Here is a 24010-nt window from a genome sequence, read left to right on the forward strand (position 1 = left end):
CTCTTGGTTCTGGGTTTGAAAGTCTAACGGTGTTTGAATGAGATGTGTCGGTAGAGGGGGGCTGTCGGCAAGCGCGTGTGTATCCCCTATAGGAACAAGTATTGGGCTCCCTCCGGTTCAGTACAACCCAGCCTTCGTCCTGCCTCCCCTCCTCCCTCACATATTCTACTGGGAAGAAGGCGTGAACCCCATCCTCCAATTCTTCCATGTGGCCGCAGTTGACTAGAGAGCTGGATTTGCCCTCCCGCCCCGCTTCTCCGCGCGTTGGAAACAGATGGGGGGCGGGGCCCACCAAGGAGGAGGTAGAGGGGGCGGGGGAGGGGGGAGGAGAGGATCAGAATAAGGAGGAGAGAGGGAGGGGGAGAAGACAGGCGGAGGAGAGGCGGGGAAATGGGGGAGGGGCAAAGAAGGCTGTCCAATCAGCTCCGCCGTCCTGGGCGGTTGCTAACGGTATCCACGTAAATCAAAAGGTGCAGAGCCAATGGAAGGGGGTGATGGGGGCGGGGCCCAGGCGCGTGCCGCTGCGAGCCAGAGCTGCCAAGAGAGCGGGAGAGGGAGAGAGAGAAAGCTAGAGAGAGAGAGGGGGTAGAGAGCGGAGCGAGCAAGGGAGAGTGAGGGAGAGAGAGGGAGGGAGGGAGAGGAGGAGAAAGAGAGAGGGAGGGAGGGAGAAAAGGAGGGAGGGAGGGAAAGAGAGAAGCTGGAGCAGCAGCAGCAGTAATAGCAGTAGCAGCCCCAGCAGGCGTCGGAGCAGGCGTCGGAGCAGGCGTTGGAGCATCAGGCGGGGGGAGAGAAAAGAGAGAGGGAGAGGGAGCCCGAGGCGAAAAAGTAACTGTCAAATGCGCGGCTCCTTTAACCGGCGCGATCAGTCCGGCTCCGAGAGTCATGGCGACCGCAGCGTCTAACCACTACAGCCTGCTCACCTCCAGCGCCTCCATCGTGCACGCCGAGCCGCCGGGCGGCATGCAGCAAGGCACTGGGGGCTACCGGGAGGCGCAGAGCCTGGTGCAGGGCGACTACGCCGCGCTGCAGAGCAACGGGCACCCGCTCAGCCACGCTCACCAGTGGATCACCGCGCTGTCCCACGGCGGCGGCGGCGGGGGCGGTGGCGGCGGAGGCGGCGGCGGGGGCGGGGGCGGCGGTGGGGGCGGCGGGGACGGCTCCCCGTGGTCTACTAGCCCCCTGGGCCAGCCGGACATCAAGCCCTCTGTGGTGGTACAGCAGCCGGGGCGTGGAGACGAGCTTCACGGGCCGGGGTCCCTGCAGCAGCAGCAGCAACACCAGCAGCAGCAGCAGCAGCAGCAACAGCAACAGCAGCAGCAGCAGCAGCAGCGGCCACCGCATCTGGTACACCACGCCGCCAACCATCACCCGGGGCCCGGGGCATGGAGGAGCGCGGCTGCAGCGGCTCACCTCCCTCCCAGCATGGGAGCGTCCAACGGGGGCTTGCTCTACTCGCAGCCCAGCTTCACCGTGAACGGCATGTTGGGCGCTGGGGGCCAGCCCACGGGGCTCCACCACCATGGCCTACGGGACGCCCACGACGAGCAGCACCACGGGGAACATCATCCGCACCCCCACTCCCACCCGCACCAGCAGCCCCCGCCGCCGCCGCCGCCCCCGCAGGGCCCGCCGGGTCACCCGGGGCCCCACCACGACCCACACTCGGACGAGGACACGCCGACCTCGGATGACCTGGAGCAGTTCGCCAAGCAGTTCAAGCAGCGGCGGATCAAACTGGGATTTACCCAAGCGGACGTGGGACTGGCCCTGGGCACCTTGTACGGGAACGTGTTTTCGCAGACCACCATCTGTAGGTTCGAGGCCCTGCAGCTGAGCTTCAAGAACATGTGCAAGCTGAAGCCTTTGTTGAACAAGTGGTTGGAGGAGGCGGACTCGTCCTCGGGCAGTCCCACCAGCATAGACAAGATCGCAGCCCAGGGGCGCAAGCGGAAAAAGAGGACCTCCATCGAGGTGAGCGTCAAGGGGGCTCTGGAAAGCCATTTCCTCAAATGTCCCAAGCCCTCGGCCCAGGAGATCACCTCCCTGGCGGACAGCTTACAACTGGAGAAGGAGGTGGTGAGAGTTTGGTTTTGTAACAGGAGACAGAAAGAAAAAAGGATGACTCCTCCGGGAGGGACTCTGCCGGGAGCCGAGGATGTATACGGGGGGAGTAGGGACACGCCACCACACCACGGGGTGCAGACTCCAGTTCAGTGAACTCTTTTTTGGGGGGAGGGGGAAATACGAAGGGATTGCTCCCCACACCCTTCGCTCCCTCTTCCCCTCCTTCCTTACCCACTCCCTGGCCCCATTGTTCCCTCTTTAACTTCTGATTGTTCTTTAAAAAAAAAAATCCCCCCAAGGGGAAAAAAAGGCAACTGGACTATCCTTTAAACGGTAGCAGGTGTAATGATGTGTTTTGACCTTTACAGGCGAGTACCCAGGCAATGGAGTGGAGTGAGTATCACACACAGAGAGAGGAGAGATCGAGAGGGAGAGAGGGGGAAAGGGAGAGATGACAGGCACCGAGATAAATACCTGGCAAAACTAAATTAATTACCAAAAAATATCTGCCAAACCATGATAAACCCAATTGCAGTTTCCATCCTGGAATGAAGCTCTTAGATCGCACATGCTGCCGGTGTTTATTTAATGTGGATTCCCAACGGGAGAGAGGACAAAACAATACACAAATTCTTTGATGTCAACAGTATTTAACCGTAGAAATTTGCACTGCAAGAAAATTGAAGTTTACATGAACCAATTCATGAAAATACCCCCCCCCTTTATGCAACCCCCCCACCCCCAGGTTCACTTTGAAATTGCCTTGTATTTTTTATTCAGCAACGAGGGTTGGCCAGTCTTTGGCAGCTCTTCTGAGTATGTTGAACCTTGTTCTCCTTCCTTGTATGTGAACTTTGGTTACCTTCAGCTCCCCTTACATCGGTGTAACGTTTATTTTCTCCCTTTACCAAAGCAAAATGATTGGCTTCATACAAAATAAACAGTTTCCGCTTTCAAGAAACGTGCATCGTCTCCCCGATTTATCCGAGCCAAGTTCCCGAGCCTAGGACAGAAAGTCGAGTCCTCCTAGATTGCCACCTACAAAGTAAACTTCATTTTCAGGCAGTGTTGGGGTTTTTTTTGGGGGGGGGAGAGAAAAAGAAAAATCGATACTGAGTGACTGATTGCTTCATTTTAGCAGGCGGGCCCATTGTGAAAGAGCTCCGAGGAAATGTGGAGGTTAAATACATTTCCAGAGTTGTCCAACAGAAAGAGAGTGGCACTTTGAAGAGAACTAGGGAAATATTTACCCTCAGACACCCCACAGAAAGTTCTCTGCCTTCAGTTTTCATAACGTCATCTCAAGGAAATATTTGTGCTGACGACAGCAATTAAACTTGGGAACTCTGAGTGAGTGTTTTCACTTAAAAGAAAACAATCCGGGAATGTAATGATGTATGCATTTATTACCATAAAATACAGTTGTGCATACATAAGTGTTCTCTCCGATTTGTGCACTGATTTTATCTTGACTAGCTCAGGTTTTATTTTTCAAATCAAAGTATATCATCCCTCGCCTTCTCCTATCATTTATGGCAAGAAAGGCCAGTCTGACTTGGGCAGCTTTTTCTCTTTCACTAAGGGAGCCAAACTAAGTGGGGAAAAAAATTTTGCCATCTTCAATCCATCCTTTTCTTCCCTTTGTTTATAGATTTAAGTGCTTTTCTTGACCTTCTCTTCATGGAAAATGGTTAACTTTCCCAAGAGCGAAAGACTCTACAGGGAAGTCTCAGAGAAAACTTGAAACTATTGAAAAATAAACACCATTAAACTGTGATAAGTTACATTTTTTAAAAATAGTTGGCAAAAGGTCGCTAAACAGAAAAGACTTTTTTATGATTGTTTTTAATCTAAAAAGGTTTTGTGGTTGTCCAGTGTTAACCTTTATATTTTTTTAAATGAAACTCACTACCATAAAATCATGGTTCAGCTTCACACTGCAATCAGTAGCCAGGGTTGGGTTTTTGTTTGTTTGTTTTTATTTTTAAGAGAATATGCTTTTTAATTGTATTTTCAGACTCCCGGGACCATTTGAGTTTCAAAGTTTTGCCAGATAAATAGAGATTTATAACAGGCATGTTTATTTGCCGTTATTGCATTTCTCCAACGATGGTCACAGTGATAAGGCACAGAGCTGCTTTGGGGTGCATCAAGCTGCTTGTTCTTTCAGTGTTGGGGACTAGCCCTTAGTGAAATAATTCAGAGCAGGGCAGATATTCAATGGTAAAGGGAGGAAATGAACTTTCAGAGACATTAATTCGTGGGTAAGGTCAGAAGATGGAGTTCAGAGGATATGTCTGTAGATCCTCTAACTCATAACAGGTTTTACTAAAACAAAATTTACCACTGAACCTTACCACAATGTACATATGTTTAATATTTGTCTTTTGAAATGCAGAAATAGTTTAAATGTTTCTTTGTCTATTTTTCTTTTTTTAAAATGCTACCCAGGGAAATATTTTCATATCATTTTTAAGTGGCCTGCCTCAATGTATATTTATTTCTTTTGAAGCAAAAAGGTTCTGGAAACTGTTTTTTTTTTCCTGTAGCTTTAAATGAATAGGTGAACAAAATCTATATGGGATGTAATTTTTTTTTGGTTCAGTCTCTTTAAAAATACTTTGTTTTGGTACATTTGGTTGTGCTTGTGGGGAAAAATAAAAACGCAGAGATCCTTATATATTTATGTTAAAGTAATATTTTATTATCTACATAAAACAAATGCACAATACCTTCATAGTTTGTTCTAATTATTGAAAAATCTTTATTTTATTTTTAAAGCTAGTGCCAAGTTGCATAGTTCTTAAATTTTAAGGGGAGGGGGGGTAAAAATCTAGTCCTTATGCTGAGTTATGTGTAAAACACCTCACTTCCTTTAAACTTCATGAAGTTTTGGAATAAATTTTATGCATATACTGCCAGATTTCATGTTTATAACTTCTATAGTGTTTTGGTAGAGCACAAGTTGTGGTTTCATTTTCCTTTCCAAAATATAAACCCAGCACCTGCCAATCAGTTTGTTATTAACATTCCTTCCAAATGGTCAGAGAGTTTGAGCTTTCATTTTCTCGCTATTTGATGGTCTTACAAACGGGTCTGAGCAGTATAAATAGATAGATACATATGTATCCTCTTTCCAAGTTAGCATTACCCAGTCCATCTGAGTACACATTTCTTTGAAAGCATCTGTGTAACTTAGTGGATCTTAAACTCTGCCCACATCTCTTTATATAAAATGAGAGCTTTCTTTCAGAAAGGTGGAGCTTATTTAAAAGGGTTCTTTCTTTTTTTAAAGGTCATCTCAAATATGTTTAATGGCAAGGGTATTCCTTAAATCTATGCAACATCACTGTGCTCGACAAGTGTTTATAGTCATGTCAAGTGTATTCTCGAGTTGGTTTTACAAAACGAGATGGATTTAGCAATGGTTTACAAGGCGGTGTTTATTCTCTCCAAGCAACCAGAAGCCATAAAATAGAAAGAAAAGATCATAGGAAAGAAGGATCTTGGGGGAAGGTCTGAGTCCACAATGCCCAGAACAGAGATTATTATTTTTATTATTTATTACATAATCCATTAAGATTCCAAATGAATGGGGAAACGTTCTTTGAAGAAATCAGTTTTTAAACTAGTTAGAAGTCCAAACAGCTATTTAGTAGAACTGCTGTTTGTTATTTTGGTTGAATAAGTACAATATCTGCTTTGATGCCAGATTCTGCGACTATTAGATCTGATCATCTTTTCTAACTCCTAGTCAATATTACACAGGTCCCCAACAGATACAGCTAAATGATCTTATCAATAGTCTGGCAGAGAAGTGACAGAAAGAAGAAGTGTTTGGTGACTGCAGACATGCTGATGGGTAAAATGTTTAAGCTCAGTATAGATTTAAGTCCTTGGTCAATATTTCACTGAATTTTATGCAGAAAACAAGCAACATCTGCCCTCTGCAGGACGTGTTAGTGGACTTTGAGAGGGATCATTTTGTTCCAAACAAGAGGGGCATGCTAACTGGAAAACATCACATGTCAACTGGACAAGGTTTTTTGTTGTTGATGTTTTTCTTTTTGATGGGCACCTGCCTTTTTAGACCTGAAAAGGCCACAGCTACTGTGTGAACCTTGTTTCCAGTTTGAGAATCTCTACCAAACTCCAGGCAGTGCTGCCTACCAACTTAGGCCAGGACTCCTGTTTTAAATATCACATTTGTGTTCTCAGAGACCTTGGTATAGTCATAGTAAATAAGCTCTTTCTTTCCCCTGTTTCCTCCTAAATATTCATAATAGAGGCTGGAAAGATTTTTGAAGAATACATTATATTTTCCTTAAAAGGGAGTAATATTTTTTAAGGAAAAGGCAGAAAGGGTAATTTATATGAAAGAGTCCCAGGAAGGTAGAATGAATGGCCAGGCCACATGGAACCCAGTCCTTATAGAATGTCACTTCTGAAAAGTCGGCTCCTATAAAATGACCCTTATTTATATTTCAGATATCAACAATAAAAGTACACTTCTCTTCTCCTTCTTTCCCTCCTACTCCTACCAATAGAGGCCGAAGCCTGCAGGGAAGAAGGAGTTTGTTGCTGGTGAAATGGCCATGATAAAGTCGTTCATGTCTTGCTCCTTCTTTCTTCAAGAGCAGCAAATGAAGGAAGTGCTGAAGAAACAATGAAAGGGGGAAAAATGATATTCAAGTACATATATCACTGCATATGTATATGTAAGCCGTATCATAATTTGCAAGGGTAGCAAGGCAGCAGGCCTCTTTGCTAAGGGCTTTTGAGCGGGAGCAGTTGTTATTTTCTTATGACTGGACTTTATGATTTGTCTTTGTTGTTTCTTAATCAAACTCCTAATACTGTTCTGACTTGCATTCTTAGAAAGGGTTGGAGAGGAAAGACTATTTGTACAGAAGGACAATGAGCTGGGAAAGTTTAGGTAGGGGAGGCTGGAGAGGGAAGGGAAATTGGTTGTATATTTTATGAGCAAGTGTACCTTCCAATAAGCTAAAGAGGATAGAGGAAAGCAATAGATAAGAAAGACGCATCTTGAAGTTTCTGCTTAGCAATAGGACATAAGGATGTCATGTTCATCCAGTTTTCCATATTTTCTCAACTTAGGAGCTTTATTTTAAAAAATAAAGCCAGAAGCCCCATGAGATAATGAAATCCTGGCATTCTATCTTCCCTCCCTGAAATCCCACCCTTCTCCCCCTTCAAACAATGCAGAAGTAGCTTAGGACCGGCAACTTAACTATCCAGACGTCAAATTTATTGCTTCGTGTTTGCAGAATCTGTATTATTTTCATGTCTTCTTATCGAAGGAGAGGTTACTGAATTTCTAGTAAATGTTTTTTTAGGTGGGGTTGGGTTTTGTTTGTTGTTGTAGTCGCGCTTTTGTTTAGTTCTAGGGATAAGCAAATGCTCATTCAGAGAGTATTTTAAGATCATTCATGTGCTTGGTAAAGAGCCAGAATATTTATTCCTTCTCAATTTCTTAACCCTACTTTTTCCCCTACTAGTTAGATCACCTTGATCTTATACTAATTTCACAGTGTCCGAATAAACAACTCCGCTTGTTGTAACTGATAAATTTCATCAAAACAGCCCCAGCTTCTTTTCTTATTGTTCCTACAATTCTGGTTATTGATAAAATTAAGATGTATTATTTGCTTAAGAGATGTCTGAGAGGCTATTTCATACCATTATAAAAATGCACATCTTTCTTAAAGTTTATTCCACCCACGTATTTCGGGGCTTTTATAGCTCTTTGTCTGGGGTTTAAGAAAACCTTATATATTCCATTCTAAGACTATACTCGACAGTGGCTGTGGCTGGTGGTAAACAGCTCCGAGTCCTCAGAATGGATAGCTGTCATCTAGAAATGGAAGCAAAATACATGCCCCACAAAAGCGGACTTGTCACAGATTTTAAAAAGAAAGGAGGAGTATTAGGTCCCCATCTGAGCAATATGAACGGGCCTTTGATTGTTATAAATTGTATATGATTAACTCTCTATGTGCCGCAGGAGTGCGATAAGTATTTTGGTAGGTTAAACTTGAACTCAATGTCCTTTTGGTTAGGGATCTTTCCTTCCACAAAATGATCATTGCACTTCTTGTTTTGTTTTGGTCTTTGTAAAGAAAAATTAAAATACAGTAAGAAAAATCAATTATTTGAGTATAGTACCGCAAGAAAGAAAAGTTGCTTTTATGTTTCCATCACAGATCACCAAATGTAAGCCACTGGGTTTTCTTTAAAAGAAAAATAGATTTTTCTAAGTGTTATGGGGTTTTTCCCCTCCACAGTTGGAAATTTCATTCCATAAGAAAAAAAATTTATGTGATCTTTTATGTTCCATGGCACATGGTTCTGAAGTGAATTCTTTACTCTTAGTAACTTATTTTTTCCGTTCCTTTGACAAAATATTCCATCACTGTAGTAGTAAAACCTTTGAATTGGGCAAGCTGGTGAGTTTGTTGAGGGGGCATGCACTAGTGATATCCGATCTTCTTATACAGAGAAGCAAATGAGACTCATCTGCATCACACTGCACATTTCACCCTTGCACTGAGCTAGCTAGCTAGAGTATGCACGTTGAAAGGAAAGCTTAGAGCTTTGCAGTCTCAAGGCCTAAGAGAAAAATTAGAAGACCTTGACTGAAGGGCTGGTTATTTCCTGTATTTTCACTTTCCAGAATATTTTTTTGGACATTCTTCAAGCCAGCTTCAATAGTTTTGGACAGATGAATATGAAAGCTTTGGTACTTACTTTTCTGGACCCTGGATTCAGAGCCCTTGGGGGAAAGTGAATGGCAGTGTGTGTGTGTGTGTGTGTGTGTGTGTGTGTGTGTTTGTGTGTGTGTGTGTGTGAGAGAGAGAGAGAGAGAGAGAGAGAGAGAGAGAGGGAGAGGGAGAGAGAGAGAGAGAGAGAGCACAAAGTAGATTGTTTTTGGAATATGCATTTTGTTGTTGTTGTTGTTCTAGGAGTAAGTTTAGAGAAGTCTGATTTGGGCTACAGTCTTAGTCCCAATGCTGACAAAACCAGGGTTTAGGGGAAGGAGTGAGAGAGGGGTTGGAAAAGAGGGCAGATAGCCTTGAATTATTTGTCCCACTTCTGGGAAAGTATCTCAAAGCTAGGGAGTTTTTCGAAGGCATGCTTTTAAAAATGTTAATACTTGTTGGACATTGTAACAGTTACAGGTGGGGCTTGCTTACATGGGGTGAGGAGGAGAAGAAGTAGATCTGTACAAAAAGCCTTTTCCCTTTGGATCCGGGAGTATTCCCTCTATCATATCCTGCTATAGGACTTTGCAGCTGAAAATAAAGAAGAGATAAGCCGGCACAGGTCAAAGAAAGGAAGGGTGTCAGAAAGGCAAAACGCTTGACCGAGGTAATAGAGATATAAAAGGGAAATGATTCTCTTTGAGAACTTAGGAGCTGGAAGAAGGGGCACCAATGTAAAGTGACTTACCATAGTTTTGGAAAGAAGGCAGTATTCTTTCTAAGATGCTAGACAAGTTTTGGAATGAGTTTTCCTAAGCACAGCAAGTTTTTTGTAAATATTCCTTTTCTCAGGTTCTTCTGCGAAAAGTCCAAAAGGACTAAGTTGGGAAATTGAAAAACAGAAAAGGAACCCAGGAAACTAAACACTTTTGGCTCCCTGTGAAGTTCTTATTTTTAAGCAGGTGAAAAATCAGTGTTCTGGAAGGAAGAAAAATCAGCTGAATCTTACTCTGTTTGGCATTCTAAGGGCCAGAGTAAGGTACTACCCAAAAGGTGAAAGACATTTAAGTTTGTTGTGTAGGCTAACGACTATGGCAAAGAAATATCCTGGGACCCAGAGAAGGATGGTAGGTGCCTTTGAAGCCACCTTTTGGCCTAAACATCTCACTGCTACCTATAGATTGCCCGGACGGTATTGATTGATTGAAGAAAATCACATAGCTTGGAAAGAATCTGGACCTGGAGAATTCATTAAGAGAGATTTGTGTCCCAAAGAATAGAATGGTATTGTCTAAAGAAAGAGTCTAAGTTTCTAACTTACTCCTAGGCCACAGAATTTGTTAGATAAAGCTCAGGCAAGTGTATAGTTTCTAACAGATCTTCAACGTTTGGTGGTGTCAAGTGGTTCAGGAAACCAACTTGAATGTGGTCAACAAGTTAGTCTTTCCCTGTGCTCCAGGGCAGATTTGTTTGGTTTAAATCTTTTATTTTAGAAGTTTAGGCTGTTTTGGTTTTCCTGCTTCATTCATTAATTCTCCCCTTTCCTTCACTCCTTGATTCATTCATTCCCGTCTACAGTCATTCATTGCCCAGTGGATGGAGGCGGCAGCAGCTCCTTGGTCAGTAGGGGAGACATACACACAAACAAGGATGCTTCTATTTACTCGCCTCTGCCTGTGGATTTCTAAGACATGCAGCAGGCACAATCATTAAACTAATTTGTATTTGATTGTTTGGGCGGACGGAGGTTAGTTTTATTGCACTAAGCATTCAAGCACGCACGCATCACTGATTACCAGTATACATTAAATAAAGTTGTTTGTACACATTGTCTTACCACATATAGGCAGAGGCTTATTATTCTAATTACTCTAATTAGTGCATTGAAATGTTTTCTACTTGATTTGAGGAGACAGTGATTAGTTCTATTACTTCTTTTAACTCGTATTTCATGGAAAACTGTTGATGCATGCTCAAATTACTTTATTTTCCCTGCGAATATAAGGCTGACCAAAATGCGATGAACGGCATACCGCCCTGGTTGGGCAGCAACTTTGATTCCGGCCCATGCTGGGGAGAAGCTCTTCTTCCATGGTTCTTTTATTCTCCCTAGCAAGGTTTTTCTGGGGTTGGTGCTGCCGCTTCTTCCAACAGAATATCTACTGCCCTTTCCTGCACCCCTCCCTTCTCTTTCCCTCTAAGTAGAATTTGATCTTGGTGAGGTGGGTTGGCAATAGGATCCGAAGAGGTTCCTGAGCACGGATTCGTTTTGCTGGAGCCGCACAAGGTTTCTGGCAACATTTACTTTTAAAGATCCTTTACACACACACACACACACACACACACACACACACACACACACACACACACACACACACGCTCGCACGCACGCACCCCCCCCCAGTATATTTTCCCGCGAATCTGTTTCATAAGCTTTAATGTTACTATTAATTGATAAGATCAGCTAATCAAACATGTTACTTCGATAGGGAATTGTAATTAAAACCTTAATCCTGTTGGAGACTTTTTCCCTCTAAACTCCTTTTTCTCATAGAAGGGGTTCAAAGTTCACTATAAAAAGTATTATAACAGGGAGATTAATTCGTTATCTAAATAACAATCTGGGTTATTGATCCAGCGTACTTTTTTTCACCTTTTGTGTTGGTCGGCAAGACACTTAAAAAGGAGAATATTACAAAGCATGCAATTTGGACCCAGGCCCGTAGCCGCCCATTACTGGAGAAGCACTGGGAGCTATTGCCGTCTAAAACAAACTGAAAGAAAAAAAGGGTGGGGGGGGGGATGGAACAAACATAATCGGGAAAGCTGCTTTTTATTCCTATTGTCCCTCTGCATCTTTCCAAGGGGGAAAAAATGCAAAATCGGCGAAGAGGTCCGTGCAGCCAATGCTTTCTTCCAGCACTTTTCTTCCCCTTGCAAAGCAAAATATCCATGTAGTCTCTGGGTAAATATTCGTCCGGTTCTGATTTTACTTTTAATATTTAGACTTGGATTATCCCATTTCTAAGTCTGGGTTCCTAACCTTTTCCGATGGTCTGAATATAATAATAATAAAACAACAACAAGCCCGCCAGGTGCATCTGCGAAAAGTCTCTAAGACTATTTCACTAGTGACTCCGCTGTCGTGGAAGTCTTGTCCACACTTCCCTACTTCCAGCCTCCTCCCCCCATTCCTCTTATCCTTAACCCCTTCCCCACTCTGCCCCGCCGCGCAGCGCCCTGCAGAGCGCTCTCCGCCTCCTACTCTCCAGTATCTAAAGAGGGGAGGCTCGAATGAAATCAGCTCTCCTTGGCAGCTGACGGTTGAGCATCCAGGGCGCTCCCAAGACTCAGGGAAGTTGCATTGAGCCAAGCTCCCGCCCTTTGCAAGGAAAGGATTGAGGAGTCCTCAGGGGTTGTAGATGAGGTCGAACTAAGCCCGCGGGGGCCTCGAAGGGGGAAAAGAAATCTTAGTTTCAGCAGGGACTGGTCCTTCCGTGTAGGGGGAGAAGGAAACTGGGCACGGAGTGGGCAGTGTGTAAATGGAAAGCCCCAGAGGGCTTGACCTTTATATATAGGGAAGAGAGGGCGCCTAGGTATCTCTAGGACCTGATTAGGGATCAGCACTAATCTGTCTTTCCCCGTTTAAGACAGATTTTTGTTACCAGTTGGGCAAGGAAAGAGTAGAAAATGCCCCAGGACTTCTGTAGCAAGAAGTTCAGGCTCTCTGCTCCAGGGTCAGCGGTGGGACCTTGGTTGAATTTTTGTGTGTATATGTGTGTCCTGGGAACATTTTTCCCTTCCTTCTCCTCTAACAAAGTCTCCTTACCCCACGCACAGATATGTTATGTAACAAAGTCTCCCTGGCGAATTTAACTGGAGAATAAAAGCCCTCCCCACTACCACCCCCAACACACACTCGCTTACCTCTCTTGTCCCTCTTCACTCCCCCTCCCCTCCCTCCCAAGTGCATCTGTTCTCCCGGATTCCGTTCCCCGAACCCGCTTCGCACACCAGCCCTGGCCTAGTAGAGCTTTGGCGCCCCACAGTGGCCTCCGTTCAGAACTACGTGTAGCTCCCCACCAGCTCAGCAAGAGACTCAAATACCCTTTTTTTTAAACACCCAGGACCACCACCACCATCCCCCTCCCCCTTTCCCCGCTCCTTTAGCCTCTCTTTACAATCTCCCTCTTTGCCGTCCGCTCCCTCCCTGTTAGATACTGATAAAGTGGGACTCTGTAAATTAATTTCTTGCTTGAATTTCTTAAGTCTTCCCAGTGTGTTGTTGGAATGAGGGATTGAAAAGTTCCAGCCCAGGAAGACTACTGCGCGTGTACGAGGGAATTCCCTAAACAACGGTAGTATACTCTCTCTTCTCACCCCGCCCCTAAACCAGCTTCGGTCATCTTGTTGCCTTTCCTCAGTTTTCCGTCTCTCAAGCCTTAACTCTTCAAGAAAACCACTTTTAAAGCCATCGATGCGACTGTGAATAATTCCTCCTCTCATCAAATTCTGCAGCCTAGGTGTTCAGTGGATTCAAGGCACCCCATTTTCATTGGGGTGGGAACTGTCGTCCGCATCTGGGCAAGGCCCCCCTTCTGTGACATCAAGTTTGTTAGGCTACCAGCTCTCACAGCAGGTTTCTGTCGGGGTCACGGATTCCAGGTAAACTCAGGTTTATTTCCTTGGGCAAGGGGATCCAGACCCTCCCAGCATTCAGCATACGCAGCCCTGCCTTCTTCCTGTACTCAGCATTACTTGGGGTAACCAGTAAACCCCCCCTACCCTGTCTAACGTCCAAGTAGACAAAACTCAAGAAAGAAAAAAACTCCCTCTCCCCCCGCCCCCCAACCACGTGGCTGAGGCCTCCTCAAGGTTAGGTCCAATCAGTGACCTATTTGGGCCCTCAAGCAAACTGTCTACGGGGAAAGAGAACTGCAAACGACACCACCTTCCTCCCAGGGCGGCCCAATTACTGCTTTCTAAGATTTTTTTCATTCACTACTGAACAGACTTTTCTGCTTTTGAAGGACTCTTCTTAGTTCCCGAACCCTAGGCCGTGTCTCGGGCTGTAGTCGGCCCTCCATTTCCACCCTGCCTGTTGCTTTTGATTCGGATAAAGTGACTCCCTTCATTTTCTGCCCCGTTAACACTCCCTCAGGTCTTTTGAGTTCATTGTCACTGTCAACGTTATGGAGTGGCCACGAGGCTACCATACGTTCAATCCAATTAGAAATACCAACCCAAACCGAAGTGCCCCTCGGTGAAGAAAAGTCAGAACTCCGCTGCTAGAGTGTTAGCTGCAGTCTGTCGTAGAGAATCCAGAGTGGAAGCCTTGGGAGGAAAGAATGGCCCCAGATTTTCCCAGTTTTAACCAGTGGAGATGGAAAGCAGCCTAGGTCTTCCGGCATATACTTTGTCTATCGGTTCTTTAATGACCGCCTGAAACTTCACTCATCGGGGGCTCACCAGGCAATACAGAGAAAGTCGAGTTTCCCCCTTCCCCCCATGGTTGTTAGAATAGAAATTCTATTACAACAAAATGTACCCCTTTTTCCCCTGGGGGCTAGGAGGACCCAGCTTTTAAGTCTCCCCTTCCCCACCCCCACCCCTCCACCCCCTCCAACCCCCCCCCCCCATCTCTGGCTGGGCTGCCAAAGCAGTCGAATATTATTTATTCGAATATTATTAAAATTTTCAAGTGAGGCGAGACAGGATGCAGTCCAACTGGCGTATTTTGTGTGCAGCCTGGAAATTCAAGCCAGTAAGAAGTGGGGATCTGTAAGAATGACAGAGAGGGGGCGCTAGGAGTCGCCCAGGACCCCGGCAACCCAAGATCAGGAGGATTTTTCTTTGTAACCTACTTCCTCTTTCTCCCTCTTCTCCTCCTCCTCCTCCTCCCTGACCTCCCAGCTCTCCGTGCCTTTGTCCCAAGCCTAGGGCTTGGTCTCATAACTTTTCTTTGTACTCTTTTCTTAAAAATCAACTTAGAGCTTTAATATCTGCAAAGTAGAAACTTTTATGGGTGTGGTTTTTGTTGGAAGTAAACTCAGATTGGGTAGGGGCTGGGGTTGGGATTGGAAGAATTAAAGAAGATGAAAACTCTCTTGGTTAGCCTATTCCGATCCTTTCCAGTGCCCTCTTCTCAGCCTTCAGGCCTCCCTTTCTCACCTGGTTTCAGACGTCATCCCTTACCTCCTCCCCTACTCCCCAAGGGAGGCACTGATCCCCGGGGGCTCCAACCGCTCTACTTTCCTGTCTGGTCCCCAAGCTGCTCTGCAACAGCAACACAGACTGGGACCTAAAAAAAGGAGTCAGAGCAAAGAAATAACTTCCTCATATTAATGTGCAGTTATGTCCCTGATTATATTCCTCCAGACGCTGGAAAGCAAATTTTTGTTGCCAGTTTTTTAAAAAAAGTCAGGTCAATTTAATTCCTACAAGTGAGTCCCCGGGTGCTGGGTTTTTAGAAGCTGGGTGTTCACTTAGTAGCCATGATTAGGTTGGCAAGATAGAGCAGAAGACCCTTAAAAGATGCAGGCAACAAAGACGCAGGACCTTTCAAACCGTCATCCAGTTGGCACTTGCTAGGTTTCTATTTTAGAGACGATGGTTCTGGCTTGAGAAAGGAGGTTAGGGATGGGCATTGTTTCTAAGGCATAAGTAACAATTCCCATTCATCAACACCACCAAGCCATTAAAGGGGGTTGATCAATAAGTGACATCATCCCTGCAAAGAGATTATTGAGAAAGTACACAGCAAACCCTAAATGTCCCCTAAAGAAACTCAACCCCCAAAGAGACTCACCATTTGTCCAGGGAAATTGGGGCAAGCCACTCATTAGTTTAGAACTCTAAATATACCAGAACTAGCCTCTTGAGGGTCCTAGTCTTATGACTCCAGGTTGCTTCCTGCTGCACAAGAGAAGTTTTCACTTTTTTGTAAGAAAGGTCAACAATCAACCCAGTCAACAATATAGTTAGTGTCCACCTCTGCCTGCACTTTAACAGGGTCTGCTTGTCATTCCTGGCCCCATGCCATGAAGGAGTCTAAGTTATTAGCATAGGAGTATGTAGCTATTTCCCCCTGGAATAAAAGCCTACAAACATAATCAGAATTATTTGAAGTGGATGGAGGTAACCAAACCCAGGAACATTTCATGGGAATGCTTCATGAAGATGATTGTGCTGCATTTGAAAAGAAAGTAGCCCTGAAGTTCTGAGAAAAGTGAAGAGGGCAATGTGGGTTTGAAGGTAATGGTACAGCAGAAGGCAGGAAAGAGCCTTCACAAGCAATTCACAAATTCACAAGCAAGTTTTTATGGGTGGAGTAGAGTTATGATGATGAATAACAGAGCAAAGGAATAGAGAATGTATGGGAAGAAGGATGAATGTAGAATTAATTGGTGGGGGACCTTTAAGGACCTTTTAAAGAGTGTAAGGCAACCGTGAACCACAGTGAAGCGTCAGATCAAAACAATGCTTGAGAAAGATGATATTTACTGTGTATCAATTAGGGGGACAGGATAAAGAGAAGTGTGAGATTAGAAATAGGTAATGTGGTTAGGGGGTGGTTGGAGTAATCCTGGCTCAAGTTGTCAAGAACAGGACAGTGCTAGCATTCACAAAGATCTGAGATGCATTAAGGAAAAAGAATCGACAGGCTTCAGGGACCAGATAGATATAGGAACCCTAAGAGATGAAACGTACAAGACTAACTAAGGTTACATTTGGACAAGGGTAGAAATTGGAAAGGGGCAGAAATTGTGTGGTCATAAGAAAAGAGGTTTAGACTCGAAGGGACCCTAGAGGTCCTCTAGTCTAACCCTTTCATTTTACAGATGGGGAACTAAAGCCTAGAGAGGTTAGGTAACTGCAAAAGTTCTCAATATAGTGATGGAGGAAGGATTTAAACTCAGTTCTTCTGACTGGAAAGTCAGAGAGTGATCTTTTATAACAAGTTCAGTTTTAGATATGTTTAGTGTTAGGTCCTTATAGTTGGGCAGCAGATAAGGCATGTTTAATAGTTGTGGGGTGGGGGGTGGAGGGGAAGGCAAATGAACAAACAAATCACACCACCTTTTCCAGGAATGGGGGTGGGGAATGAAACTAAAAGGAGATGAGAGAGCTTCGGACTGAGCTTTCTGTGAACTGAGTTATAAGAGGTGAAGACAATGAGGCAAATCACTGAACTGCACCTTTGAGTTATAAAAACCAGCTATGGAAAATTATATAGGTTAATGGAATATCTTCTGCTTCCCTTTCTGCATCACCTAACCCCCCAGACATTTTCATGCTTCCTGTCCCCCCTCCGATGATATCCTGTTACTATGACCCACTAGACCTTCCCCTTCCTAAGGAATGGCCTTTCCCTACAGACTTTTCTCTCTCTTTCCATCTACCCAAACATAAGTACAATCATCTTGAGGTCTTCTTAGGCCCAAGTAATCTGTTAGTCTTACTTGTACTGTTGTCAATAGGCCTTTATAATACTTTAATTTATCTTCACCAGGTAATGTACATGATGTTTCCAAAGTCTTAGTGCAGTTTTCAGCCACTTAAACAGCACTTCAGCAGCTGAAAACTGCACTAAGACTTTGGGAAACACCCTGAATTTCTAGAGATAAATGCTAGGAACTTCAGGGATGTAGAAGCACAGAAAGAGAGGCTTTATAGAAATTCCACAAGGAATTTCAGATTCTTGGGTAACTGTCTTCTCTGCCTATTGGTAGGGCTTGACCTTAAGCAGAACCAAAGGAATGTGGTGTCCCTGAAGCATAAAATTAGAGAGTATATGATGAGCATCAAAAATGTGGATAAGACCAAAACAAAACTATTGGATAAGACCACATTTCCATAAGATTTCTGATAAGGTAGGCAGTATTTTGTCCAAATCCCTTCTTTTGCTTTTTAATTTTCCTTTGCAGTCCCTATCCATCTGCCCTTTACTCCCTTTGGGGAAGTGAGAGCAAAAAGAGCATATCTCTGAGAAATTTTAAATATTTAAGCTCTTTTTGAAACTTATCAAGGCAGCTTAAATACGAAGGGTGAATTTTTTTTTAAGGGAAATCCATCTATTTATGTTGAAAATTGAAACCACTTATCATTTAATACACAAAAACTCTCTTCAAGATTTCCTAATATTGAAGAGGTGAGAGTGCTATAGAAACTGACTTACGGTTGGGTATGCTGAAGGAAATTAAAGTATTGAAACAGTGGGTCAATGGAATAGGTGCTTTAGCATGCACTAGAATACAATATTAGGTAATTAAGATAGCCTGTGTTTAAAGAAAAAGGATGAAATTTTGCTTTTTAAAAAATGAAAGCAAAGAATTAGAAACCTGATAGTATTGACATGCTTCTATAGAGAATTTGATCTTCACAAAACTCATATAATTTGCCCTCACTTGGATCATTATCCTAGACATTTTCCCTGTCCACAGATGCCTGAAGAGGTTGATTTTATACGAACCTTACAATATACAGAAGGCTGATGTTTTTCCATTTCTGTTTTTTAAATCAACTAGATACACAATGCTTCTATTTTCTAGGATTCTTCCCAAGTGTTGCCCTGAAATATTTTCAACATAAAAAAGTTATTTCCCTAAAAACACATAATATCTGTTGGCATCAAGGAAAACATCACTTCTGAGACCTTTCCTATACACTTGTCTGATGAAAAGACTCTTTGAAAGATGACTAAGATTCAGTCATTGTTAAAGGACTAATTTTTTTTTTTTGGACTAGACATTAACGCCCTCCCCCGCATCCATCTAAAATCTACTTTTCTGCATCTGTTCCAACATGTATTTTGCACATCAAAATTGCATTTTTTATAGAAATATCTACATGATCATAGAGCAAGTACTTGAAATAAAATAGAGGGGGTCTAGGCAAACACAAGAAGCAGTAAAATATTGAAGAAGGGATGCTAAGCTTTGGAAGAATCTAGATACTGTTTTCTTTTATTCATAGGCACTCTTCCTTGATTTGGGGAAAGAGAAAAGGAGCAGTATGATGAGGTAGTATATATCTGCCTAAATATGGGAGCTCTATTTTATCCATATAGTCAGACATCAGACAACTTTGGAAACTAGAGAATGTTTATCCCTGAAAGGAATCACAGATATCATTAATCAAATGTTATGCTTGTCAGATGACACAATATGAAGACCTTCTCACAATAGTAAATCCTCACACTTTGGGCCAAACTATGCTCCTTTTTAGGAAAGAATCTGTCATCTTGAATGTAGATAGACAGGCAGATCTGATCAAGAGGTCTGCACTTTTCACAGCCTGGAGAATGCTACTTAATCAATATTTCAGCTCAAAGGATATAAAGTCCACCAAACCATAAATGATCTCCAAAGAATTCAGCAAACCTACACAGCCAAGTTGAAGTAGAATGGGTAGTAATTGTAATGTTCACCCACTGCTTTTTCAGAGCCTCTATAGACCAACAAATTTGCAGCCTAGTTTTGTATTTAGGCCTTAGAAAATAGACTGGCATATGTGCATATTTATGATAGACTAGGTCTTTTAGCAGTTGCCATTTTGATTTATTCATTTTGATCCATTTTATGAGCTGCAAGAAACTAGCAGGAAAAAATGTTCTACCCTTTGCATAAGGGAATCTGAAGATGAAGTGGTATGATTCGCCCTAGTTCCCAATTACAATAGAAAGAAGAGTGACAGGATAATGGGTACAGAAGTTCAAAACTAAGCCAAATATAACGGACTAAAACCACTGAAAAAAGGGTGACAAGTTCTGCATTATGTTCGAATTCGTGAGTTTTAACATATATGATATTATACCTCAACCTCAATATTTATTTTGGGGTGGTACAACATACTTCAAACATTTTTTAATGCTTAAAAATGCTTTCTTCCAAAATAGGTTCGTGTGTGTTTGAATATATCTCTGCTTGTATTTTAGGCACATCTATTCTAATTAAAGAACTTAGAAGTGAAGGCCCATTGTAAATTTGTGTAGGCTTTACTATCTTAACACAGCACTTAGAAACAGAAATTTACCAGTGTAAAAGTCAATTAAATTTATTGTATTTATATGTGTATACACACACACACATATATATACAAATGCATATATACTAGCATTTGTATATGTGAATATATACATACACACATATATGTACATATACACACTTTCAACAAGTGAGAAATAGAGATGTCATAATCCTATTTTCTCTATGAAATAAACAGGTCTAAGGCCTTTCTCTAAATAGAAAAAAAAGATTTCCTCTAAAAATGCAGTTATTTGAAATTCTACAACATTCTTTAACCAAAAATATTATCTGCATAATTATCTTAAATGTCTTCTGGAATACATTACCACTAATGATGCTAATACAGTTAGTCCAGATGCAAACTATAAAAACATCATTATCTTTTGTCCTTGAAGGAACTTACAAAATAATTTTTTTCTTGTAGAGGCGCCTCTTAATGCTGCACTTTAATTCTACTCTTCTGTTTCATAAACTGTTATAAGGAAAATGGGACTATTTATCTTTCTAGGAACTTCAGTACCTGACTAAAGTTACTGAAATGAATAGTAAAAAATGTGTCCAAACCAACTATGCCCCCCACATTTCATTATTTTTCAGTTGGTTCAATTTCATTTGTGATGAATTTAATGGGTATATTCGATTAGATATTTCTATGGGAATATTATTTATATTTTATTTCACATTCAGCCAATATGCAGGATCATTAGGGCAAACAATGAAATCAATCCTACCAAAATGTAAAGCACTGAGGGTGAAAAATAACTTTCCTTGAATTTTAGTTCATAAAGATACTTTTAAAAGTGAAAACAATTGTTACTAATACAGAATAGACAAAAATAAAGAAATACAGCGGTATATCAGATAACATTGATATTAAGTGTCAATAGTATGGGCATTGAAAGTTAACAGAATTTAGAAGAAGCCAATACTAAAGTGGGATAAAATGAGCTAGCATTTGTAAAGCACTTTGCAAGCAGACTGGCTAGCATGTAGGAGACAATAAATTCTTATTTCCTTCCATTGGTTCTTTTTAAACAACAAAAAAGTCTCATCTCAAACTACAAATAAAGCAAACAAGTTTGACCCAGGAAAAGTATATGCATGAAAAATAAAGTAGCAGCTGCGAACAGATCAACAGAATGGAGGTAGAATACATGAAATAATAATAAAACAGCCCTCCAAATCATGTCAGGTGAGTAAACCTAGATTTAGAATACACTCAGTGTGTGGGTGGTCTTTGGGTACCTACAGGGTCATACATTAATACACACAGAAGATTCTGAATCAAGTTAATTCAAATCTACTTTGTAATTTTTTGTGGGTTGCTAGTTTGTTTTGTTTTGGGTGGTTTTTTGTTTTTGTTTTTGTTTTGTTTTGTTTGTTTGGTGGGTAGCAATCTGAATCTCTTGTCTCCTTGCAAAGATCAGAAACTTCATAGAATGCTTGTAGATTTAAATGAATCAAATTGGCAGCTTAAATGCTACAAATCCAGGCTTGTATATTTAGAACTGGGAGGAGGGGGACAGGGGACATGTAATCCAACCTTCTCATTTCTTTTTTCTTTTTTTTTCACAGTGAGATTTTTTATTGATGCCTTTTATTTTATAGTATATTCATTTTTTAATATGCCCTTCTCTCCCTCCAATGGATAAGACTTCCCTTGTAGCAAAGAAGAGAAAAGAAAGCATAGTTTCAGCTAAAGCAATTCAGTCAAAATCAAATGATGATTGCATATGCAACATCACCAGGAGGCCACCCCCATCCAACCCCTTCCAATGCCACACCGGCAGGAAGATGTTGATCTAAATTCCTCCTTAGACACTTAATAGGTCTCTGACCCTAGGCAAGTCACTTAACCTCTCCATGACTCAGTTTCTCCTCATCTGCAAAATGAAACAAACTTTCTCATTTTACAAATATTGACAACTGAGCTCTCAGTAATTTCAGTGATTTGATGATGTTTTCAGGCTCCCAGTTCTGAAACCCAGCCACACCCAATTTTCCTTTCCTTCAGCCCGGCTCCCAGCTTCCCGAGGACAGACTCTCTAATCTGGGTGGTGGCCCAAAGCCAGCTCAGTCCCCTATTCTTAATTCATATGCTGATCACTGCCTAGTTAAACTCAGTGTTAGGGAAGGCAACACAGAGAAGAGCTATTGGGAAGAAAAGTTGAATAAAAGCAATGAGATTAGTAGTTCATTTTGCAAATTTTGGTAACTCCAAAGGAGATCTATGTGTATGATAATTATGTGTAGGCAAACTAGATTCTTACCTGAAAAGACCACCCTAATCTCTCAAACTACCCTGATCACATAATGCAGTATGCTTAGAGGAGTTCTGAGCTATAGGGAAAAAAATTATCCTACTCCAAAAAGGGAAGTTTTAGTCCATGATATAGAGTTAATCTTCAAATATTCTAATAATCTGAAATTAAAACAGTCTCTAGGAGAATTCAATAGTATTGCTAGAAATTTATGAATAAATGATATATTACAACCTATAAAATTAAATCATTAAATTTATTTTATAAAATGTACCTTACACACAAATCCCCTAAATAAAAAAAAAACTATGGACACAATATAAATATCACATCTTATCAGATACTTTTTTTTATGGGTGTGGGGGAGTTATTCAATTCAATTCAATAAACATTTATTAAGCACCTACTATGTACCTGGCATTGTGCTGGGTTGTGCAAATGAGGCTCTATCCTAAACAAAGCAAATAAATTATCACAGTGTTTACTCTTTAGTTGTTTAAAACCTATTTGTGTCCAGGAAATCCCCCACCTATAACCAGGTTTATGCTTCCAAAGCTTATTCGTGGGGTAGCTATTTAGAATTCTGAACATGCTTTCCCATAAAACAATGCTACTGGATCTCCACGATAGCCAACTAATCTAGAATGTACTTAGACTTTAGTACTAAGTCAGGGCAGTATTTTTTTTTAAAAACCCACTTTCAGGGGCAAATGGACATTTTGTGGGATAGGGACTAGGCTTGTGATTTCATTGGCCAGTGTAAATTGGCACTTTCTCTGTAACTTTTATAGACTTAGAGAGTTGCCTAGAACAGTGGTGCCAAACTCAAATAGAAATGGGCTACTAACCCTTACATAAGGACCCCTGCAGTCCATACACATATTGACTTAGAAAAATACATATTAACAGTATTTATATTGTATTGTATTTTGATTTATCCTGAGAAATATTGAACAACCCTGTTTTGGGGAGGGGGGGGTGGTGAAAGCATTTTAGTTATCCCAATATTCAATAAATCATCTTCTACCATTTTTTCCCACTTTCAAAATAGACAAGAATCCCTTTGGCATCATCACTGACAACTTTTCAGCTTCTTCTAAAAACCAGTGAGACAAAGCCACTACTGAAGCAGACCACTCCACTTTTGAAAAGTTCTAATTGTTAAGGAGCTTTTCCCCCCTGGTATGGCTAAACTTCCCTTCTTTAGTTCTGCCCATTTCTTCAAGTTCTGTCCTCTGGGATCTAGGAGAATGTCTATCTGCCACATGAGAGCTCTTCAAGTACTTGGAACTTTTCTATTAGCGATCCCAGGACTTTTCCAGGCTTATAATCCCCATTTCTTTCAACCAACCCTTGTATAGAATGGTCTCCTGTCTTAAAATCATGGATTTAGAATTGGAAAGTACCTCAGAGGATGTCTTAATTCATTCCTCTAATTTTACAGTGGAAACTGAGGCCAAGGGAAATTAAGTGATTTGTCCAAGATTACTTCTTTCATCACCCTGGTTGCCCTCTGCTAAATTAGTACTCCTGTTTTTCTATGTCCTAACTAAAATATGGCGCCTGAACCAAACAACATACTCCAAGTTTGGTTTTTACCAGAGTAGAAGAATGATTACCTTTTTCCTTCTGGACAAGTATGCCTTTATGGATATTGCCTAGGATGGCATTAGCTTTTTGGTCTGCCATTGTCATACTGTTGACTCATGTTGAGTGTGCACTCAATTAAAATCCTCAGATCTATTTACATCTAGCCATATTTGCCATGTTTTGTGCTTGTAAGTTTGGTTTTTTGAACCCTAATGTAGCACTTTACATTTATTCTTATTCATTTTTATTTGATGGTTTAGAATGAGTGCAAATAGCAATTGTTTTCTGTTCTGGCCAGAAACTCTGAAGGTCTTCTCCTCCCAGACTTATACTTTTGTGATGGTAA

General features: G+C 42.0%; 1 protein-coding gene across 1 annotated transcript; it reads left to right on the plus strand.

Moving 5' to 3' along the window:
* The first annotated feature begins 691 nt into the window (after nt 1-691).
* Nucleotides 692-4898, plus strand: POU3F2 (POU class 3 homeobox 2). Its single transcript, XM_043964184.1, has one exon. The coding sequence runs from the start codon at nt 883-885 to the stop codon at nt 2215-2217; it is 1335 nt and encodes a 444-aa protein (XP_043820119.1). The 5' UTR covers nt 692-882; the 3' UTR covers nt 2218-4898.
* The last annotated feature ends 19112 nt before the right edge of the window (nt 4899-24010 follow it).

The sequence above is a fragment of the Dromiciops gliroides genome, chromosome 4 (assembly GCF_019393635.1).
Source record: "Dromiciops gliroides isolate mDroGli1 chromosome 4, mDroGli1.pri, whole genome shotgun sequence".
In the NCBI taxonomy this organism is placed as follows: Eukaryota; Metazoa; Chordata; class Mammalia; order Microbiotheria; family Microbiotheriidae; genus Dromiciops; species Dromiciops gliroides.

Excerpts from the sequence above, each read along its gene's own strand:
- POU3F2 (XM_043964184.1), top strand. The coding sequence starts at position 883 with ATGGCGACCGCAGCGTCTAACCACTACAGCCTGCTCACCTCCAGCGCC.